At 37.0% G+C, this 24,531-nt stretch overlaps 1 protein-coding gene across 6 annotated transcripts in view; it reads right to left on the bottom strand.

Moving 5' to 3' along the window:
* ELMOD2 (ELMO domain containing 2) overlaps nt 1-24,531 on the bottom strand; it is a 31,042-nt gene that overhangs the window by 1,562 nt on the left and 4,949 nt on the right. For 3 of the 6 annotated variants that reach the window (XM_047718503.1, XM_047718505.1, XM_047718504.1), the window contains exons 4-9: nt 16,584-16,681; nt 16,201-16,330; nt 13,854-13,987; nt 10,016-10,084; nt 9,108-9,241; nt 2,515-2,631 (exon numbers count right to left, since the gene is read on the bottom strand). In XM_047718503.1, the coding sequence (XP_047574459.1) occupies nt 2,515-2,631; nt 9,108-9,241; nt 10,016-10,084; nt 13,854-13,987; nt 16,201-16,330; nt 16,584-16,681 (682 nt within the window). Of the gene's footprint in view, nt 1-1,533; nt 2,632-9,107; nt 9,242-10,015; nt 10,085-13,853; nt 13,988-16,200; nt 16,331-16,583; nt 16,682-21,665; nt 21,749-24,531 lie in introns of those variants that run through there. The other 3 variants (XM_047718508.1, XM_047718506.1, XM_047718507.1) reach the window with 3 other exon arrangements.

The raw sequence follows: 24,531 nt of genomic DNA, 5'->3' as shown, positions 1-24,531 counted from the left end.
TATTAAGCATATTGACAAAGGTTTAAATCAGTTCAAGACCTCAGCTATTGAAAGATCAAAATATTAAGGTAAGTATTTTCAGCTTGGAAATTAAACTAACAGAATTGCTTTCCATGTAAGAGTAGACACTTAAAACTTTAATGGTTAGCACCCGACCTTTACCAGGATTTTCCTACGTCTCCTAGAACTCTAGAGCTGGATAATAAAGCACCAAAAACATAAAAATAACAAAATAAAAGAAAGAAAATCCCAAGGTTGAGAAGTCTCCTACAAGAAGCCAATTTTTAAATTCCTGTGATACTGAGATGGTAGACCACCATGACTATAATAAAATGAATCCAATTTTTAGAAGTTTTATCCTGTTGAGAAAATAATAGTGTTAATGCTGTGCTCTCAATGTATGTGCCATACAAAACCGCATCTGTTATTTTCCACTCGGGTATTTTTCATCGCTTTTCTCTCTGGCAAGTTTACAGAGAGAGGTCTGTCAACAGACAGGAACAAATACTGCAAGTCTCAGGTCTTGCTATACCACAGGCGTCAGTCCTGAAACACTTGATATTCACATTAAAAGATCCACCAACTCTCATCATGTTTAAATGATGTCTCTAATAGGCTGCTTTCTGTAGGATTTGAGAACTTAGTAATCAGACAAACCTATCTTTAAACTCTTTTAGTTTTGCTAGGAGTACAGATTTCTAAAACACACAAGGAAGAAATTATTCCCGTTAGAATTTCCTCACTATATAATCCTTGACAGCACTTGATGCCCTCCTGAGATTTGAGGAGAATAAAGCTATACGAAATGCACAGTCATCATCCTCAGGCTACTTTAGAATCCCACAGATCATCAACTCAAAGAACACCTATAAAGTCCGTACGCCATTATCCAGAAACACTATGGAGGCAAAGCAAAAAGAAGCAACAGTGATTGGGAGGGAGACAAACCATAAGTGACTCTTAATCTCACAAAACAAACTGAGGGTTGATGGGGGGAGGGGGTTGGGAGAGGGGGTGGGGTTATGGATATTGGGGAGGGTATGTGCTATGGTGAGTGTTGTGAAGTGTGTAAACCTGGCGATTCGCAGACCTGTACCCCTGGGGATAAAAATATATGTTTATAAAGCTGTAAAAAAAAAAAAAAAAAGAAAAGAAAAAAGAAAGGATGAATACCCAAGTTTTGTAGCAACATGGACGGGACTGGAAGAGATTATGCTGAGTGAAATAAGTCAAACAGAGAGAGTCAATTATCATATGGTTTCACTTATTTGTGGAGCATAACAAATAGCATGGAGGACAAGGGGAGATGGAGAGGAGAAGGGAGTTGAGGGAAATTGGAAGGGGAGGTGAACCATGAGAGACTATGGACTCTGAAAAATGATCTGAGAATTTTGAAGGGGTGGGGGGTGGGAGGTTGGGGGCACCAGGTGGTGGGTATTGTAGAGGGCACGGATTGCATAGAGCACTGGGTGTGGTGCAAAAATAATGAATATTGTTATGCCGAAAAAATAAAAATTTAAAAAAAAAAAAAGTGAGTAAAATAAACCAACCATGTTTCATGGATATTTTTAAGAAGCTTTAGGTTTTCCCTTTGTTTCGGTTCAAAGACAGCTTTATGGAAAGTAAGCCACTGTCCTTTGAATACAGTCAAGATTTTCTTAGCAAATACATCTCTTTTCATAAACACTCAGAGCCAGAGAAGCCTCATAAAAGGCCCTCACAATGAGCACTAACTATAGTTCTTTCCTACAACAGACTGAAAAGCAAACACTGAAGATGAGAAAATGCCTTTAAGCTTTAAAATACCACTGTGATATTTTCAAGTATGGTATTTAAAAACAAAAAACCTAGTCACCAATACTATCATTCTCTCATTAGCGATTATGCTAATGAGAGAAACTAAAAAGAGGCCATGTTTCTTTATCTTGTCTGACATAGCTCAGCTTTCTGCTACTAATGAAGCAACATTAGGAATGTGATTGAGATGCAAAGAAAGAAAGAAAGCCTTGAAGAGCTACTCTTCCTGTTAATTAACCTAGGGAGAAAACAAGACAAAGGAAATAAAAAACAACCGTTTCCAAACTAAGACACGAAAAATCTGAAAAGAGCTCTGAAAAGAAATGGACTTGATAGTTAACAATACATAAAAATGAACACTGGTTTTTACACATTTTAATCAACCAATTTAATACAAATACCTGATTTATACTTTTACACTAAATGGGCTAAGTCCCAAGTTCCAAACTGTAGTTTGCAGGCCTCTACAGTAGGGATCTTTGGAAGGATAAGGTACCTTTGGAGGACAGTGTATAAATGACTGTAAACATACACTGATTGTCCACTAGCTTTCTTAAATAGAATTTCTGAAATATTTTAGTAGGAAATTATATATAACGAGTGTTATTGATCAGATAATTTCTATTACAACATATAAATTCTGTTGTGTGTGCAAAATGTGGTAGAAATAGAAGATAATATGGAGGAATCATATCTTTAAAGTTAGTGATACATTACAATCCAGTAAGAGTCCTTTAATCTTTTCATGAAACTTCTCTCTATACATGTTGAAATACATAATGCTTTCTGGCTTTTCTTCAAACCAAAACTTGTCAAATTCATAGACAAGGTAACCTGCAGTGAAAAATAAAATATAAATACAGTGCTCAGTAAAGGAAATCACAAACAAAGCATCTCATTTTAAAGTGCAGAACCAGGGGCGCCTGGGTGGCTCAGTGGGTTTTAAAGCCTCTGCCTTCAGCTCAGGTCATGATCTCGGGGTCCTGGGATTGAGCCCCACATTGGGCTCTCTGCACAGCAGGGAACCTGCTTCCCCCTCTCCCCTGCCTGCCTCTCTGCCTACTTGTGATCTCTCTCTGTCAAATAAATTAATAAAATCTTTTAAAAAAATGCAGAACCCTCCTTTAAATTCCACATGAAGATATAATAAGATATAATCAGACCCTATGACCCAGCATTTGCACTACTAGGTATTTATCCAAAGGATACAAAAATAGTGATCTGAAGAGGCATCTGCACCCAATGTTTATTGCAGCGATGTCCACAATCGCCAAACTATGGAAAGAGTCCAGATGTCCACTGACCCACTGACAGGTGAATGAATAAAGAAGAGGTGTGTGTGTGTGTGTGTGTGTGTGTGTGTGTGTGCGTGCGCGCATGCGCGTGTGTGCGTGTATAAAATGGACTATTACATAGCCATCAAAAAGAATGAAACCTTTCCATTTGCAACAACACAAGTGGAACTAGAGGGTAGTATGCTAAGGGAAATAAGTCAGAGAAAGACAAATACTATATGATTTCACTCAAATGGGGAATTCAAGAAACAAGACAGATGAACATAAGGGAAGGGAATGAAAAATGAAGTAAGATGAAAACAGAGAGGGAGGCAAACCATAAGAGACTCTTAACTATGAGAAACAAACTGAGGGCTGCTGGAAGGGATGGGGGTGGGAGGATCAGATAATTGGGTGATGGGCATTAAGGAGGGCACTTGATGTAATGGGTACTAGGTGTTAGAAGCAACTGATGAATCACTAAATTCTACCCCTGAAACCAATTTTACACTGTATGTTAACTAAACCGAATTTAAATAAAAAAATTTTAAAAAGATATAATAATCAGAAATCATATTAATAAACTACTAGAGAGATGCCTGGGTGACTCAGTTGGTGAAGTACATGCCTTCGGCTCAGGTTATGATCCCAGGGTCCTGGGAGTGAGTCCCATATCGGGCTCTCTGCTCAGCGGGGAGTCTGCTTTCCGCTCTGCCTGCTGCTCCTTCTGCTTGTACTCTCTCTTTAACAAATAAATAAAATCTTAAAAAAAAAAACAACCTACTAGAAACCTGGAAAAACCTTTTTAAAAAAAGGAATATTTTGGTATGTTCAAAATAAGCCGGAATTTCAATAAAATATTTAGTATATCTACCGTTTGTCTCAAACGTCAATAAAATCCCTCAAATGTAAAGAGATACAGTACTATCAAAAAAATACCTTGGGGATAGGAAAAAGTTATCCCCAGAGATCCCTGAAACACAAATATGAAAGTAATGAGAAAACATTGAAAGCATAAAGTACATTAAAACATTAGATAAGCATAAAGTTTAATGAAGTCTACTTCATTATAAATCTAAGAATTATTTCTGTTTTCCTCAATAAATTAATCAACACCTTCATTTTTTTAAAAAAGAATATATGGGGGGCACTTGGGTGGCTCAATTGTTTAAGCGTCTGACTCTTAATTTTGACTCAGGTCATGATCTCCCCACATCGGGCTCTGTGCTCAGCATGGAGTCTGCCTGTCCCTCGGATCCATCTGCACCACCCCTCCAACCCCGACCAGCTTGGGCACTCTCTCTCTCTCTCAAATAAATAAAATGTTAAAAAAATATATATGCATTCTAGATAGTAGGCTTAACATTTTTGTTTTGCAGTATCTTCATAAAAGTAGCCAAATAAACCATCAAAATGTTAACGATACTTAATAAATATGCATATAGATATATTTACAATGAAAAAACATTAATTTAAAACCATTCCTAAACTGTACTTGGATTCAACCAAATATATTTAATATTATTTAACAAGTATTATCATAGTGGTCGCCATGTACTCATGTGCAGATGTACTCTCACGGCAATCCTATGACATAGTACTACCTTATCCCCATTTTACTGAAGAGGAAATGGAGTGTGCAGAGAGCGTTTACTTTTTTTTTCCCCAAGAAATTTCTGTGCTCGGTGTGGGACTAGAACTCACGACCCTTAGATCAAGAGTTGCATGCTCTACTGACTGAGCTAGCCAGGTGCCCACAGAGCTTAAATAACTTGTCCAAATCACATAGTTTACAAGTGGTCTCTATTATGTTCTAAGTTAGACTTTGTTTCCACCAGAATCTCATTTCCTCTTCTGAAAGGACTTTTAAGAAGGGATAGAAGTGATTTTTTTTTTTTTTTTTTTAATTTGACAGAGAGAGAGAAAGAGAGCACAAGCAGGGGGAGCAGCAGGGCAGAGAGAGAAGAAGACTCGCCACTGAGCAAGAAGCCCAATATGGGACTCAATTCCAGAACTCTGAGATCTGAGCCAAAGGCAGATGCTTAACCCACTGAGCCACCCAGGTGCCCCAGAAGTGACCTATTTCAGATAAATGGAGCAGGGAAAGACAGTGACTGCATAAAAGTGTGGCAAGACTATCATAATCACTTAATATGAAAACAAAGTAAATTCTATTTTAGAACATCAGTCATAAATAAAGCAAACATTAACAGTTAAGAACCATGACATTTCAACACTGAAATATCTAAGAAGACCAATTTAAGAAAATATTTCAGATTAATCTCTTGATATGATAAAATAGATTTTTGTTAACTAGGATATGTTAGAAAAGTGAAGAATAAGGCCTCGTTGGGCAGAGGGATGCTACTTCCTTCTCATTCCCAAAAGACAAACTGAGAATGGTAATCTTGTAATTATTTTTAAGTATATTTTTAATCTTTATTTCATTCAAAATTTAGCTTGTGTATATAGCGGAACAATAGTACATCTAAAGAAATTATATATTCGTGTATAAATTGAATCTTTGCTCTCCCCCCACCCCTACTCCCATCACATTAATAGGTATGTACAATAAAAAATTTAGAGATTAATAATCTGGGTAGTATGAAAAATAAGACATCTATCTAAACTTTATGGTATTTTTGTTTTAGTATTTTTGGCTATTGAGTTTTAGCTATTTACCATTCCTATAAGTCCTTTAGATTGCTTTTTTTTTTTAATGTGGGTTCCACACTAGGCATGGACCCCAATGCAGGGCTTGAACTCATGACCATGAGATCAAGACCTGAGCTTAACCAATTTAGCCACCCAGGCATCCCAAAACTGCTTTTCATTACTGTCCTCAGCAAATGATTACTTAGGTCTGGAACAAGCTGCTCAATTATAAAGTACTAGAAATTTCTTGCTTCAGAGCTGGGTTATTGGTCTATAATGTAAATTGGTCTCAGAGAAAGACCTGCTTAAGGTCCTGAGACTGTAATGGCTAAGTTGATGAGACATCAAGACACTGCAGGAGATGACACCAAAATTATAGGAAGCTAGCTGGCAGGGCCTTACATGACATAGACTCTGAAATCCTTGCGGGAAAGAATGGAAAAGAGTTGTTTCCACAAAGCACATCTATTTTCCTCTTGACTCTAGGAGGTTTAAACACTAGCCTCAATGGAAATCCCACACAAAACTTCTAACCTTAAAATTCCCTGTGTGCTTTTACTGTCTCTAACCAAAGCCACAGGGGCTCTGGATATTTTCCAACAGGGGTTAAAAATAAGGGAACCAGGGGTGCCTGGGTGGCTCAGTTGGTTAAGCAGCTCCTTTGCCTCAGGTCATGGACCTGGGGTCCTGGGATCAAGCCCCACATCAGGCTCAGTGCTCAGCAGTAAGCCTGCTTCTCCTCCTCCCTCTGCTGCTCCCTCTGCTTGTGCTCTCTTGTTTGCTCTCTCTCTCTCAAGTAAATAAATCTCAAAAAAAACAAACACACACACACACACACACACACACACACACACACACACACACACACACACAAAGGGAACCACAGGAATAGGGATTGACTGTAAACTGGCCTGAGGGGCCTTGTGGGGTAACAAAAATGTTCTAAAATTGGATTATGATGTTGGTTGTGTAACTCAGCAAATTGACCCAAACTCGGTGAACCGTATACTTAAAATGAGTGAATTACTGGAGTGGTATCTGGAGGTGAGTGCTGCATGAAGGGATTGTTTGGTCTTGAAAATGAAAGCTTTAAAACTGCTAAGACTTTGGGCTCATTTCTGCTCTCTCCGCAGTGTCTCGAACAGCAGCTGGCACCAAGTACGTGAATGCCTGATTGCGAGGTATGGAATTCTGTAGTCTGACAGGGATGCTCCAAAAGAGAAGGAAAGAAGAATAATGCAGAAATGGATAACCGAAGGAACAAAGTCTCTGGTAAGACTTCCCAGAGAAGGTCATGTCTAAACTGAGATTTGCAAGATGCGCAGGTGTCACCTGGACAGAAAGAAGAAGCAGAAAGGGTGTTCCAGGCCGAGTGAGAGGTCGAGAGTCAAAAGAGAGCGTAATACATTTGCACAACTAAAAGGCCAGATGCCCACACTGCAGACTGTGGGGAGTTGGTGTCTGGCAAGAGAATGAATCTGGAGAGGTTACCAAGGTATGGATTATGAAAGGCCTTGTAGTGGAACCTTTTCAACAATTGTAGGCGGTGGAGCAAAATGATTTGATTTTCATTTGAAGTCATTCTATCTGCAACATGGAGAAGAACTGGAAGAAGGTCATCACAGAGAGACTACTCAAAAAGCTGTCACAGTAACCCATTAACAAAAGGCCTTGTGCTGTGCAGTTACAGTGGGGATGGGAAAAAGTAAAGAAAGGCAAGAGATATTCAGCACCTGACAAACCTGGGACAAGGGATTAAGTGAAGGCAGAGGAGGCTGTGGGAAGGAGAGACTTGGATGATGCCTTCAACGTGGAGATGAAGAAGTTATGATTTGGCCGTTTATTACCAATTAGTTTCCTACATTCTGCCAACATGCAAATGGCATACTAAAGACACAAAGAGATCAAGAAAAGTAGAAGTGAAACGAAGCTAGGTTTAAAGTCTTTGCTTCTGAGCAATAGCTTCACAAGATAAATTCATTTAATTAAACCTTTAGTGTGCAAATCACAAGAAAACTTAATGGAACAGTGATAATAATGACTGCATTGGGAACCAGTTAGTAAGTACCCCCAACCTAACACAAGAAAACCTGGCCTTGAAGTGGGGGATGGGGGAGAATGTTCCTTTAAATTTGATTTCCTGGGGCGCCTGGGTGGCTCAGTGGGTTAAGCCTCTGCCTTTGGCTCAGGTCATGATCCCAGGGTCCTGGGATCGAGCCCTGAATCGGGCTCTCTGCTCGGCAGGGAGCCTGCTTCCTCCCTCTCTCTCTGCCTGCCTCTCTGCCTACTTGTGATCTCTCTCTGTCAAATAAATAAATAAAATCTTTAAAAAATAAATAAATAAATAAATTTGATTTCCTTATAAGACCAACAAAATAATCTGCAAATGGATTGTCCTTGACTCAACAGCATTCGCTAACAAGTTTTCAAGAGGGAAAATTCATTTTATAGTTGACTGGAAAATGGATGTCTACAGGTAAACTGCATAAATCCTAAATTAACATATATGTGAAAAAATGACCTTGCTGAATTTTTTTATTCAGCAAATATAGACACTGATGATGAAATATTCTTGGGGACTCATTTTCCATTATTTCCTTCTTTTCTTTTTTCTTAAGGTTGATTTATTTATTTGAGAGAGAGCAAGAACATGAGCAGGGAGGAACAGAGGGAGATGGGGGAGAGAATCTTTTTTTTTTTTTTTTTAAGATTTTATTTATTTGACAGAGAGAGAGAGAGATCACAAGTAGGCAGAGAGGCAGGCAGAGAAAGAGAGGGGAGGAAGCAGGCTCCCTGCAGAGCAGAGAGCCCGATGCGGGGCTCAATCCCAGGACTCTGGGATCACGACCTGAGCCAAAGGCAGAGGCTTTAACCCACTGAGCCACCCAGGCACCCCTGGGGGAGAGAATCTTAAGCAGACTCCCCACCCAGCATGGACCCGACATGGGGCTCAGTCTCACGACCCTGATATCATGATCTGAGCTACAATGAAGGGTCAGACACTTAACTGACTGAGCCATCCAGGCGCCCCTTCCTTATTTCCCTGTTTTTCAAAGAACTTAATAAAATAAAATGTCAAGCGTAAATTACATATTTAGTAGAAATATGTCTAGAAATATCTAGTTTTGACTCATTTTATTTTATTTTATTTTTTAAAGATTTTTATTTATTTATTCGACAGAGAGAGATCACAAGTAGACAGAGAGGCAGGCAGAGAGAGAGAGAGAGAGAGAGAGGGAGGGAAGCAGGCTCCCTGCTAAGCAGAGAGCCCGATGCGGGACTCGATCCCAGGACCCTGAGATCATGACCTGAGCCGAAGGCAGCGGCTTAACCCAATGGGCCACCCAGGCGCCCCTAGTTTTGACTCATTTTAATACGCACAATAAAACTGATGAAAGTGTTCCATCGTTGGTATACCAGGAACAAAGTTGTAGAGATGAAACTTCAAAGCTTCACTCTTCAGCAAGCTATAAGCCATCTCGGTAAGGTTGATTCCAACTATTGCATAAGAGTACCTATATCAGAGACATTACCAGTTACACCAGCTAGCCAAATAGCTCATGAGATAAATTTAAAATTATGCAAGAAATTAGTGAAAAATTACTTTGGTGCATTTCTAATACAGTATTGGTTTTATGAATAGATAAAAGATTTTTATTTTTTTTTAGAGGCCTTTGGTTTTCTGGATATAATCTAAAAAGTAATAATGAAACTTTAGTCATGCAAATACCAAAAACCTTTTAAAGCCTTAAAAAAAATTAAAAAGAGTACACTCTCATTGGTTTCTAAAACACACTGGGTAATCTGACATTTTCTCCTCCATTATCAGGGTATTTATTTTTATGATATAATATTGTTATAATGTTTTTTCAAAGGTAGGTATCACTGGAATATAAAAACAAAATAATTGTGATTAAGCTGATAATCGGACCTCAACTGCATTTCACTTTACGATTTTCAAAGCTATTTCTCATTTTCCTGTATCTCCATCAAAGCTATTTCGCATTTTTATTTTCAAATCTATTCCTCAAGAAACTTTCAAAAAGTTCCTTACCTCCATTTTCTAGACAAACTCTATCTTGTGACAAAAATATATTGAAATAATACAAAATTGGTGTGCGATCACATTTCACCTTAAAAATAATGGATCATGTACTATCTTTATGAAGTTCTTATTAATAAAAATAATCTCACTTTTAAAAATACCATGAAATACTTTCAAATTCAGATAATCTAATCAACATTTTAAAATTCAAGAATTTACAATTTCTTTGAGGTATCCAGCTTACCCTAATTTGGGATGATTTGAACGGGAAAGAATCTGGTGAGCTTCACTGGTATAATTTTCACTGAAATACCTTTAAAAAGTTGAAGAAAAACCATAAAATTAACACATTATTCAAATTGAAGATATCCAGAAGAAATTTAAAAAGCTAATGTCAACAGGATAGTCCCAGGACTGCCACAATCATCCCAATCTCCATCTCAAATCCCTTCTGTGACTCGGAAATGCTTGTGAATCAACATTTAATTCTGAGGGATCAGGCCTATCTAGTTAGTACAGGACACGGGCCCTTGGCAACGCTTTGAAGTATTTTAAAAAGAAATGATTTAACAAGAGACTTTCTACCTACCTTTAAAAAAAAAATCTAAGTCCTTTTTTGTTGTTGTTATTTTAAATTTTCTATAAAATAGTGCGTGTGTACCTATTAGGACGGACATTCATCCTTTCTCCTAGGCTAACGCTTTCTATTGCAACTGGAGTCTGTACTGTTTAATGCCATTTTCTGTGCAAACAGAGGAAAGGCAATAACCTTTCTTTTGCACTAAAAAAGCCCTCCTTGATCAGTGGTATAACTAAAATGCTGGCCATAAAACTCAAGTATTAGCAGGTACAATGGAGAAATATATGAAGCTACCTATTCATAGGCTCATACATCCTGTTGTCTTACACTAATGCAACTTCTTTGGATTCTTCGAGAGCGGGACTAAATCTTCTGTTCAGCCTCCTGGGTCACCTCATGACGCACTGGTACTCATGCACATACACATGTATGATGACTGACTGGATGTTTGTATGAGGGTAAGAAGTAGAATAAACAGAGGGGCGCCTGGGTGGCTCAGTCGGTTAAGTATCTGCCTTTGGCTCAGGTTATGATCCCAGGGTCCTGGGGTAGAGCCCCACATCGGTTCCCTGCTCAGCGGGAGCCTGCTTCTCCCTCTTCCTCTGCTTGCTGCTCCCCTACTTGTGCTCTCTCTCTGTCAAATAAATAAATAAAATAAAATTTAAAAATCTTTAAAAAAAAGTAGAATAAAAAGTGGCTTTCCACTTTCAGTGGCTCATTTAAATTTTAGAAGGCACAAGCACTGAAATTTTCACACAGCATACAAATTTCTAACCAAGTTTTCACAGTTTCCTTCTATAGATTAATACTGTAGACTTCTATTTTTCTTTACTAATTTTCAACCCATTAAAAAAAGGGTTGTTAATTTAGAACTCCATGAATGAAGGATCATTCATGAATGAAGGGGTATCCATGAACCACCTTAAATTATGCATAAATTTTTCTGTGTGTACATTTCCTGGGAAGAGAATATATAAAACTTTCACCAGATTCTCAAAGGGATATGTAATTCCCCAAACAGGAAACAGTCCTGTTTTAGTGCAATGCTTTCCTTACATATACTAATTTTTCTCCTTTATCCCTAGGTTGACTCTAAGGATGCCCTTACTAAATTATCTTTCATTTCTTGTCATGATACTAATACAATTCAGTATTAATATTTTTATAACCAAACTACTCCTAAAGTATTCAATCTGTAACACAGAACAACTTTTAATTTCCTTAATGAATTAGTCAACCCCTACCTTAGCAGCATCTATACAAAATGAACATCTATGCAATAGGAAAACTATTCCTTACAATAATCTGTAGAGTTCCGTCCCCCCTTCCCTGCTTCCCTCCTTCCCTCTCACCTCTTGCCTGCCTGCCTTCCTTTTCCTTCCTTCTCCTTTCCTACATACATTTGGCCTTAATTAGTATATTCAACTTAGCTGCTTCTATTTCCTCATCTATTCCGCTTTCTTCAGTCTCTCCTGGATTCATTTTCTGTACAATATCCTTTCTTCTACACCTGCCTCAACATTCATTTACCTAAGTATCATCATCAAACTACCAGCTATCCTTTAAAGCAACAAAATATCTCAGGAGATTAGATGACAAAGGCCAAGAAAGTTAAAAAATAAATCACACAAGGGTGTTTGAACAGCTTGTCTGGTTCTTGACTGTATCTTTACTTCCATCCTGAAGACTCATAGCTCCATGCACAGGATGACAAACATGATTCTGGGGGAATCAGAATGGATTTTTCATGTTTTCAACCATCTCGAGTACATCACTGGCAATCAAGTAATTACTAATAAATGTCGTCTTTGTCATTTTTTAAATCAGTAGATACCAACTCTAAATATAAGTATCTGTAAACCACTTAAAGGTCTATCAGAATCTCTTGCCACAATCTTGAATCAAATCCTACTCACTTAAATTTTAAGCTACATTAAATTCTTTCTCTGGCAAATGCTGAAAAATCTTGATTTCTTAGAAGCAAGGTTACTCATAAAAAGAAAGGAAACACTATGGGGTGCCTGGGTGACTCAGTCAATCATCCAACTCTTGATTTCGACTCAGGTCATGGTATCAGGGTTGTGAGACTGACCCTGTGTTGGACTCCACATGCTTATGATTCTTTCTCCCTCTCCCTCTGCTGCCCGCCCATCCCCCTCCAAATGCACCCTCTCTTTGAAAAAAACAGAAACACCAGAATATTGTCTGATTAACTGAGGTTCAAATATCTGTGTAGTTTACAAGTTCCAAGAAGAAAGATGGTCTTTAAAGGCTATGAACAAAGAATCCATGTGTTCTGAAAAACAATGAATTTTAAAATATTCTATAATTTTTCCAACTGGAAACAAACTGCATTTATTCTACTTCAATTCCAACTGCAAGTTTGTTTATCAAAGCAGAAAACTGGCAATCTCATTTTTTAAATTATTACTTTGTAATTTTTTAAAAGACTATATTTATTTATTTGAGAGAGAAAGAGAGTGCACAGTGAGGGGAGGGGCAAAGGGAGAAGCAGGCTCCCCGCTGAGCCCAATGCAGGGCTTGACCCCAGGACCCTGGGATCTCAACCTGAGCCGAAATTGGATCCTTAACCGACTGAGCCACCCAAGTGCCTGTGTAATTATTATTTTTGTATTGTGTTTTATCTTTGGCAGGTATACTTATAGGGAATCTTTATAATCTTTATACTTATAAAATTTAGGTATTACAGAAAATTAAATACTTTTATGACTGGAAAAATTATAGATATTAAAACCCTACTGTGTCTTCTATTTTCCCCCAAAATAGCTTTATCTATACAGACCTATTAATAATATTAGCACAGTTTCAGGACTAATTTTTTCATAGTAACAATTATCCAAACTATGCTAATGGTTAGGTTTTCCATTCTAGGCATTTTATGGTCTATAGATCACAATTCAAGGACAGACATTAAGAGTGGAATCTTAATTTGCATATCCACATCCATACTAATCTTCCAGTTTACTTTCTAGAATAGTTTTGGCCATCTATTCTGATTTTAATGACATATTTGGGGATTTCATATGTATGACCAAGCATAAGTATTAAGGGAGGAAAAAAAAAGAGAGTTCATATAGGCTCTGAAAAGTCAGGGCTTTAGATCACTGATCACAGATGGTGAAGAGTATATGTGAAGAGACTTTATTAGTATCAAGCTATATTTCCAAAATGGAACTGGAGAGCCAAGAGAGAAGTGGCAAGAAGATAAAATGAATAAGAGTATACATGCTTCCTTAAGAGGTATCAGAAAGGAGGAGGAAAGAGAAAGGAAGAAGAAAGATATCAGTAAGTAAAGAAATCACACACACACAAAATGTTTCCAATGTCTTCATGTTGTTGCCAGGACATGAGAAAATACTTTAAGCACTGTAGGTATTAAAATTCAGAGATTGTATGAAACAACTAGATCAATTCTTATTAGAATTTAACAATATTGGAGGTTATGCGTCATTTCAGAGAAGAAAGAATGTATTTCACTTACACAAGGTTGATTAATCCAAGTATCCCCATGCCTCTGAAGTCTGTTTTGGGATCATCACCCTGGAAACCAATATCAGCCCACTGCTTGGAGATTCTAGCCTTCAGCTTTTTCGTGGGCATTAGAAGATTCCAAAGCTGCACAAACATACTTCCATATTACAAATAATAGTGATGTTCTTAATTTACTAAGACATTTTTCTTCTCACAGCTGACTTACAAGTAAGCTGAATGCTTTCAATTAAACAGCTTTAGTAGACAAATCATAGGAGTTCAACAAAGACTATATTTAGAGAACTTTTCAGTTACCCTTAAAAATGCAGCATACTTATTCCAACTTAAAAGACTGATATTAAGAATAGATTTTAAAAAGTGACAAGTATATAGAAATCTAAAACAATGAGATACCTTTATTTACTATATATATATTACTTAGCAAATAAAGATATATATATATATATAGATAGATAGATAGATAGATAGATAGATATACACCAGGCTTGGCAAACTGCCTCCTTAAGAAAAAACAAAACAAAGCAGTGTTAGGTACTTGGCCCTTCACTCAAATACTACATACTTAAATAGGCTCTACTCTAATGGTGGGCGATTAGTCCCTGAACGGAAAAAGGGAAACAGAGGGAATCACAAAGAAGTAAGACTGACAGCATTTGAATCCGTACAATTATTATTTTACAAATTTTCAGAATTTTAAAAGAAAAAATAATATGGCTTGGTTTTAAGTAAATATGTTCCTTAACACGGAGCATTTAAAAACAGCAATCACAGATTAGCAACTGACTAACCAATGTAAAACAAAGTTTAAAAAATTTAATCATTTTCTAAATTCAACACCACAAGTCATCAAACAAAACAGACTTACAAAAATTGATTAAAAAGTGTGTAAATATTTGCAGAACAGAAATACTTGCATTTTTTTTCCATTTCACTACCATTTCAGGCATTGTTGAGTAAAGGACTCCTAATGAAAGGAGTATCCTGTCACCTAAAATAAAATGTGAAGACTTGTGACCTTACTTTAAGACAGGGTCAGGACTCTGGCCCTGAAGCTAATCCAATCATTAGACTGGGTTTTTCTCTGGTCCCTTCTCTTTCTACTAACACATCAGTGTCTCTCCACGAGTTCGGCAAGGGGTTTGATTATGCCAGTGATAAAGCCTCAGTGATGTGGGGAGAGACACAAGAAAACCAGTAACAGTCAAGTTAAATATGCACAAATATCAAATTTCTGGGTTCTACCCCTGGAGATTCTGATTTCATGGGGCAAATGTGAAATCTTACACTGTAAATATAAGACGCTGGTTAATTTTCGTGAAGGTGGTCCTTAAACTACAGATTAAGGAAACATGTACCTACTTAGCTCTTTCCCCACGAACACGGTGGAGTATGCACAGTATTCACCGCCAGCAACTGGCTCTCTACCTTGAAAATGGAGTCTCATAATGAATCAACAAGATAAAAATTCCCTTGAACCAAGATGCTAGGATGTGTATCTGACCCCTTCTAAAGGGAAGGTATTGTGTAGAAAAGGTCAGAAATTAAGGGAATAATGAAAACAATGAAGATATAAATGGTGGCCAACCTCCAGTTAAATATAAAGGTTCAGTCTACACCAACAGCCCTTTGAGGTGTGTATTTTCATTATCCTCATTTTACAAAATCAAGATTTATTTTTTTTTTTTTTTTTTTTTTTTAAAGATTTTATTTATTTATTTGACAGAGAGAAATCACAAGTAAGCAGAGAGGCAGGCAGAGAGAGAGAGGAGGAAGCAGGCTCCCTGCTGAGCAGAAAGCCCGATGTGGGGCTCGAACCCAGGACCTGGGATCATGACCTGAGCCGAAGGCAGCGGCTTAACCCACTGAGCCACCCAGGCGCCCCTCAAGATTTATTTTTAATTTTAGGTGAAGTGTATGTTTATACTTTCTCAGGAAAAAAAGTTTTTTTTTTAAAAAACTTGTCTGTTTACTTAGATATTATCTGTTACTTAGATATTATCAATGTCTCTTTCCATAGCACTTTTAGATACAACAAATTCCTAACTCCAAGTACAATGTGCTATGTTCTTTACTTTATCCCTTTAAAAATGAAATTGGCCCCAAAGCAAATTACTTCATCTCCTCCAGCCTTAGAATCCTCATCCCTAAAATTAGAATGAAGCTGATAGGCTAGATGATCTGGAAAGCTTATTCCAGGTTTAGTAATCTCTACTTTTGTCCTCTCACTGGCCTTATGTATTTATACTTTAGAAATAAGAAATAGGAAAATTCAAATACTTGCCTCTAGAATCTGCACACAGAATTTACTGGCTTAGATAGAGAAAACAGAAATTTACCTTGAGAAGCAACTTTTCATGTTGGAGGTTATCAGAGTCATACGGCCTTTTCCTCACACTTTCTACATCCAAATAGAGCTGTTTATAACCCGATATCTGCAGTAAGCATGCCTTCATACAGATTTTAAAACTGAAAATGAGAAAATTATTATTTCTAAAAATCGTTCCTTCTTACCACACTAAAGTAATGCCTTCCACAGCTTGTGTGTTACATGTTGATCTAGAAAGCATTTCTTCAAGGCCTCATCTACTGGCGTGACAGGGTTGAACTGGATGAACTCTACAACCCCTTCAGCTCCAATGTTTTACAATTGACTGTGTGTCATCTCCACACCTCACAATAGAAGTATATAATAAAAGAGAACACCATGAAAACAACATACCTGGTATCCTTCTCAGGGTTAATATTCTTTTCCTTCATTATATCCTCTACACATTTGTCCACTTCACTCTGGACAACAAGAGTCGCTTTCTGCAAAACCTGTTTATGTGAAAGAAAGCTGAATGAGGAAAATCTCTTAGAGCTGAAACACTACAGTGAGTTTTGGGATATTTAGTCAACATACAATGCATATATTAAAATGCAAAATGAAACAAAATTTGTTCCCCCAGGGCTAAAATCATACATACATACCCACATACATACATGCAAGCATGCCTACATACATACATACATAAAACAGAAGCAGCAGGATGTGATGAAGGTTTCCTCAACTGAAAACCAATAGGTTCTCAACCGTTAAGTTCTTAACATACGAGCTGCCACCATACTGGGTATGTGAAGATACTTCTTATAAAATTTTTAAATTACATGTATGTGTACAAAAATTTTAATGTAGAAGTCAGAAAACCTTTTAAATGCAGAAGAGCAAAAAGAAGAGAACTCAAATATTCTTGTAATTAATCTGCTACCACTAGAGACAGTCACTGGTAACCGGTATCCTTAGTCTTTTTTCTATTCACGTTAAACAGATTTCTTACATATGTCCTATAAATGTCCACTGGATCCTTCTTTTAACAAATAGGCAAGTTCAGGACTTTTTTAATCTTTAAAAAGTTTAACTCTTATCACTCTGTAAACTACCAACAAAATTCTCTCTGGTATCCCTTATAACCCCAGGCAAAATATTCTCATCATAGCTGAAGTTATGCCTCTGCATCTCCTGGACCTTTCTTCTGGAATGTTCCTTCCCAATCACTAAACATATCAACACTGCCCATTTTTAAGTGAGCTCATGTACCAGGCCCAAGAAGTTTTCCCTGATTTTATTCAAGGGGAATTAACCTCTCCTCTCTTGGAATCCCCAAAGTGATTTATCTATAACCTTTTTATGATGCTTTCTACTTTCTAAATTAGTTACTTTTTGTATATTAAGTGGAAAATTCTTTAAGCACAGAGATTGTATCTAGCTCCTCTTTTCCTATCCTGCATGTAAAAGATAAGTGACCAAATAACTGTTAAACGGAGATATTTAGCAGATAAAAACCTTAAGAACGGCAACTGTTTCACTAAAAGACACAGCAATGCATATGATTATTTTTAAAAAGGAAGAAAAGGAAACAAAAAGAAGACTCCTCAAAGTAAATGAAAAAGTGAGAAGGAAAATGATCAGACTAACAGTTGGTAAGGAAACACATATGGTCAACAAGGTCTAATTGGTCAAACCCTGAGGTAATATGGCTACAGGAAATGACTTGAACCTTACACCCCAGTGGTAATTAAAGGGTTGTCTTTACCATGGATAGAAACCTTTTGCTTCCTGAAACATGAAAAACCTAGTCAAATATCACCTGCTTTTGTAAGGACTTCCTCAGCCCTGGAGTTAGCTACTCCCTTTCATGCTCATACTCACTGAAAGAGTACTTATGACAATATATTTGCTTACTTTTACAGATTTGCCACTGGCCTTTGTCTCTCTTACATGCTCTTACATTATGAAGGAATGAATAACTGATTAAATGAACTTGCCCAAGGCCTACATAAACTTAGAGACAGATTTCATATTAGAAATAATGTCTAGTCTCTCAGCAAATACTTTTCCTGTAGACACTCTTCTATGACTTTTTAAAAATTTATTCGTAAGATTTTATTTGAGAGGTCATGCCCGCAAGAGAGAGCACAAGCAGGCTGGCATGGGGGACAGAAGAAGAGGGAGAAACAGACTCCCCAATGAGCAGGGAACCTGATGTGGGACTCGATCCCAGGACCCTGGGATCATGACCTATGCCAAAGGCAGATGCTTCACTGACTGAACCACTCAGGAGCCCCAACTTCATTCTCTTAAGATTATGAGGGCTATACTAGGAAACTTACATTTCTGTATAAACTTCAGAATGCAGAGTGCCTGGGTGGCTCAGTGGGTTAAAGCCTCTGCCTTCGGCTCAGGTCATGGTCTCAGAGTTCTGGGATCGAGCCCGCATCGGGCTCTCTGCTCAGCAGGGAGCCTGCTTCCCCTTCTCTCTCTGCCTGCCTCTCTGTCTACTTGTGATCTCCCTCTGTCAAACAAAGAAATAAAGTCTTAAAAAAAAAAAACAACTTCAGAATGATCTTGTCATTTTCTCCAAAAATAGCTTGCTGGGATTTCGACTGGAATTACATCGAATCCATAGGTCAATTTGGGAATTAACACCTTTTTTTTTTTTAAAGATTTTATTTATTTATCTGACAGAGAAAGATCACAAGTAGGCAGAGAGGCAGGCAGAGGAAGAGGGAGAAGCAGGCTCCCCGATGGGCAGAGAGCCCATGTGGGGTTCCATCCCAGGACCCTGGTATCATGATCTGAGCCAAAGGCAGAGGCTTAACCCACGGAGCCACACAGGCGCCCCTGGGAATTAACATCTTAACAACACGAGTCTTCCAATTGATGACCATCCGGTATCTTTCCACTTTTAACTTTTCTTAGGAAAAGGAGTTTTAGTGAAGAAGGGTTGTATAGCTTTCATTAGTCATAAAATATTTTATATTTCTGAATGCTCCTGTAAGTGGGACTGTTTTTTTATCCTGTTTTCCAAGTTTGTTGCTAAATTATAGAAGCACACTGTGCCTTGAGACATTGCTAAACTCCTATATTGATAATGTGAGTAGTTTTTGTAGACTTCTTAGGGTTCTCTGCACTCACAAACTATGTCATGTGTTAATGAACAGTTTTCTTTTCCATCATTGTTTTAGATTTCTTTTCCTTATTGGACTACCTAGGATCTCTAGCATAATGCTGAAAAAATTCAGAGAGCAACCCTCTTTACCTTGTTCCCAATTCAATGTGGGAGCATTCAATATTTCAGTATTATATATCATGTTAGTTCCATTTTTTCACTGATGGCTTTATTAGGATGAAGTTCCTTCTATTCCTAGTTGAGTTTTTAATCATGAATGGGTATTGAGTTCTGTCAAAATAGTTTTTCAGTATCTATTGAAAGGATTTTATTTTTCTCATTTACTTTGTCAATGTGGTGAGTTACATTCATTGACTTTGAAAACTCCACTGTGATACATTACCCTTTTTATAGATTACTGGAATCAATTTGCTAATAAGGAACTTTTGCATCTGTGCACATGAAGAATACAGCTTACTAATTTTCATGTATTACACTGTCCTTGTCTGGTTTTAGTATCGGGGTTTTAGTGGCTTCACAAAATGTGTGTGTGGTTTTTTTTGTTGTTATTTTTTATTTTTTTTAAACATATATTTTTATCCCCAGGGGGTGTGTGTGTTTTTTTAACTTGACTTTTTTTTTCCCCCAAAGATTTTATTTATTTATTTGACAGAGAGAGACACAGCCAGAGAGGGAACACAAGCAGGGTTAGTGGGAGAGGGAGAAAGCAGGCTTCCCGCCAAGCAGGGAGCCCAATGCAGGGCTCAATCCCAGGACCCCAGGATCCTGACCTGAGCTGAAAGAAGACACCCAACGACTGAGCCACGCAGGTGCCCCTCTACTTGATTTTCTAGGAGTTTATAATAGTGGTATTATTTCTTCCTAATGTTTGATAAGAGTTCACTAGTAAAGGAGGATTTTAATGAATCTTGGAATACTGCATCAAAAACTAATGATGTATTTTACGGTGACTAACAATACAACAAAAAAAAAATAAAGGAGGGTTTTTTGGTGCAAAATTTTTAGATTACAAATTCCGCTTATTAGGTGTGTGGCTATTTATATTTTTAAATTTTGTTATGTACTCATTTTGATAAATTGTATTTTTCCAGGACTTTGTCCCTTTCATCTATGCTACAGAATTTATTGGCATAAAATTATTCATAGTATCCCCTAATACTTTTTAATTTGTAGTCTGATGTCTCTTCTATCATTCCTGATATTGGTAATTTGGGTTTTCTCTCTCTTGATCAGTGTTACTAGAGGGTTATTAATATTGCTAAGAATCAAATCTTTTCGGGACGCCTGGGTGGCTCAGTTGGTTGGACGACTGCCTTCGGCTCAGGTCATGATCCCGGAGTCCCGGGATCGATCCCGCATCGGGCTCCCAGCTCCATGGGGAGTCTGCTTCTCCCTCTGACCTTCTCCTCGCTCATGTTCTCTCTCACTGCCTCTCTCTCAAATAAAGTCTTTAAAAAAAAAAAAAGAATCAAATCTTTTCAAACAATCAACTTTTGAGTTTGTTATTTCCTATTTTTGTCTGTTTACCATTTTGCTAATTCATCTTCTTTTTATATCTTTTCTTTTACTTACTTTGGGTTTAATTTGCTCTCTTCTGGTTTAAGGTGTAAGCACAAATCATATATTTGAGGCCTTAAAGATCACTTAATTCAATTTTTTAAAAAACTTCCCTTGTGAGTTCTTTTCTGATCCAAGAGTTCAATTTTTAATTTCTAGATATTTGCGGATTTTCTAGATGTCACACTTCTCTAAGTTAGTACTATAGAGGACAGAAAACATACTCTGTTTAAGTTCAAGCCTTTGAAATGTATTGAGACTTATTTAAAGACCCATATATTGATGTACCTGTATGAATATTCCACATGTACTTGAGAATGTATATTATACACTTATTGGGTATAGCATTGTAAAAATGTCATTTAGGTCAAAAGAAAGTATTGTAAAAGTATTGTTTAAAGTATTGTTCAAATGGTATACACCCCTTCTGATTTTTTTTTGGGGGGGTGGGTCTTTTTGTACTGTCAATTATTGAGAAAAATGTATTAAAATTTCCAACTACAACTGTGGATTCATGTATTTCTCCTTTTAGTTGAGTCCATTTTTCCTTCAAGTATTTGGCAGCTTTGTTAATAAGCGCACGTACTTTTAATGTTGTTGCATTTTCTTAATAAATAAACCCTGTTATCATTACAAAAACAATTCAGTCACTGATAATATTCCAAGTTTATATTTTCTGAAACAAAGACACAACAGCTTTTTCATGCTTGTTTGCATGGCATATCTTTTTGCTACTTGTGTCCTTATGTTTAGAGTATATTTTTTGAAACAACATTCAGTTAATTGAGTCTTACTTTTTTATCCATCTGTCAATCTCTGGCTTATTCTCTAACTTTTGGGTAGGTCTTTGTTTCCTCATCAAAAATAAAATAGCAGCCTGGATGGAGGATAAATATAAACCATTACAACATTTTCTATGTTCAATTTGAAGGTATATTCAATACTGGAATATATAGTCCTGACAGAATTTCTGAAATCAGTAATTCCAAAACTTTCTTTTTTAACCTGGCTTGAGCCATGTACACACCCAAACACAATTTTCCCAATATTGTTTACTTTTACTAAAGAAAAAGTAAGTGATAATAAAGAATAAGAAAACAACAAATATGAATCACTTATCATATATTTTGTAAGAAAATTACATATGCTTTGTGTATGATTTTATTATTAAACAGCATCTGATGAACGTAAAAGTGAAACGGTCTTTTTTATTGCACCTATCTTGACAATAGGTTACAAACTACATGATTAACACATATTTCCAGGCAGCAAATATCAACAGTGAGTTTCACTATGCAAGTAAATTCGGGGAGATTATATATACAGAGTATGAGCATTTCATTTGTGAACCACAGCGCCATCACTGGACCACACCATCGACCCACAGACAACTGAACTGATGCCATAAAACTGATTTATCATTCAACAGCGAGAATGTTGTCATTATTATTTAAAAGCCAAGATAGCAGCTATGATTGAAAAGCACAGCCAGTCAAAAACACTATTAGACTGACAAAGTGTTCTTTCTTTCAATTTCAAATTTTTCCAATGCCTGTATATGCATTAGTACAGTTGAGTTTTGCAACATTACCGTACACTGCATGGCAGCCAGACTTGTTAGAACAATACTGAATTAGACTGCTCAAATTCCAATAAGGTTTTCGTTTTCGCTTATAAATCCTAAAGTTTAGTAACCCTTAATATACAATTAATAAGTAGTCCTTAGCCTAAAATATAAGCAAATGAGACTCAATTTTTAACAATCAAAGAATTTCCACTGAAATAGTTCACAACCCAGTAGGAACATACTATCACTGCTTTAAGGAATAAAGTGGCCTTAATAGACTAAAATCACTTTTATTCACAGCAATTATCAGCACGGTTAAGTGTTTAAATACCTAACAAGGGTTCATGAATATTTAAACTTCTAAAAATCTTCTAGTATATATTGGTTTAATATCATTATCATTAATATTACTAACAACTACTATTTGTCATATACCTATCATGTACTATGTATTCTCTTAGACTGCTTTCATATTAATATTTACAATCCTAAAACAATCACGTGGATATTAACACCTCCTTTTATGATGAGAAAATAAGTACCCTGCAACGTAAGTCAAACCACGAGCAAGTGATGAAATCAGGATTTGAACTTGGACTTTTCTCATACTGATAAAAAAGTAGATCAAATTAATAGAAATATATCACAAAATTGAAATTTGATTTTACTCCACAAAGTAAATGGAAATATACAAGTGAGATGTAATACATACCAGAGATGGTATGTTTAAATTGATGAGGCTTCCTCCATTTGTTTAACAAGTTTACCTTAGATCTAAAACTTCAAGAAAACCAGCTTCTGTGATTTAATTTAGTAAGGAACTACCCATTCGCTGACTATCCTTTTTTTCAGTATGCCCTACAAAATACCATTAGCAATCTACACTTTTTAATAATAAAAATTGTTGGGGTTTTTGTTTGTTTTTAAAGATTTTATTTGTCAGAGAGAGCGAGAGAGCGTGCACAAGCAGTGGGGGGCAGCAGTCAGAGGAAGAAGCAGATTCCCTGATGAGCAAGGAGCTCCATGCAGGACTTGACCCCAAGAACCCGGAATCATGACCCGAGCCCCATGACCCCAGCCCAAGGCAGCACTTATCGGACTGAGCCATCTAGGTGTCCCAATAAAACTGTTAACAATACAATGTTAATGTTTACTTTTCAAGTGGGCTTTTCATAGTCAGTAAATCAGATAAAAAAGAATAAACACTGTATTTTTCTTTAACTCATTACCATGACCTTGAAGTTCCCAGTAAAGTTTACCTATACCTTCTCTAAATGCTTATTCATAATTACATTCAACACTGCTCTTTATTTCTTTTGTATATCCCAAAGACCCGAAGATCCTGTTGAACATATGGCACCATTCAAATTTTTGATCAAGGATTTGACCAAGGCACTGAAGTTCTTAAAAAGCAAGATCTTATGTACGGTCCCACTTAAGTTTGGCATTATTATACCACATATAAAATCTCATTAGTAAAATCTGTGACCAAAACTGTTGTTACAATCAGTTGTAGTAACAATAGTTACACAGACAGCTATGACACTGAGCTGCTAGTTTCAGAACTTCTCTAGAGGTTCTCCCACAGTTTATGATATTGTTACTTTGTGACACTGCATCTTAAGTTTTTTGTTTTTTGCTTTTTTAAGATTTTATTTATTTATTTGACAGAGCAAGATCACAAGTAGGCAGAGAGGCAGGCAGAGAGAGAGAGGAGGAAGCAGACTCCCTGCTAAGCAGAGAGCCCAACGCGGTACTCGATTCCAGGACCCTAAGATCATGACCTGAGCCGAAGGCAGCGGCTTAACCCATTGAGCCACCCAGGCACCCACATCTTTAAGTTTCAATTAATGGAAGAACTATATGGGTGGATAAATTTTTAGAAACAGGGGCGCCTGGGTGGCTCAGTGGGTTAAGCCGCTGCCTTCGGCTCAGGTCATGATCTCAGGGTCCTGGGATCGAGTCCCACATCGGGCTCTCTGCTCAGCAGGAAGCCTGCTTCCCTCTCTCTCTCTCTCTCTGCCTGCCTCTCCGTCTACTTGTGATCTCTCTCTGTCAAATAAATAAAATCTTTAAAAAAAAAAATTTTTTTA

This window comes from Lutra lutra, chromosome 2, assembly GCF_902655055.1.
Source record: "Lutra lutra chromosome 2, mLutLut1.2, whole genome shotgun sequence".
Lineage (NCBI taxonomy): Eukaryota > Metazoa > Chordata > Mammalia > Carnivora > Mustelidae > Lutra > Lutra lutra.
Note: the sequence above shows the minus strand (reverse complement) of the source record. Positions and strands in the feature narration are given on the sequence as shown.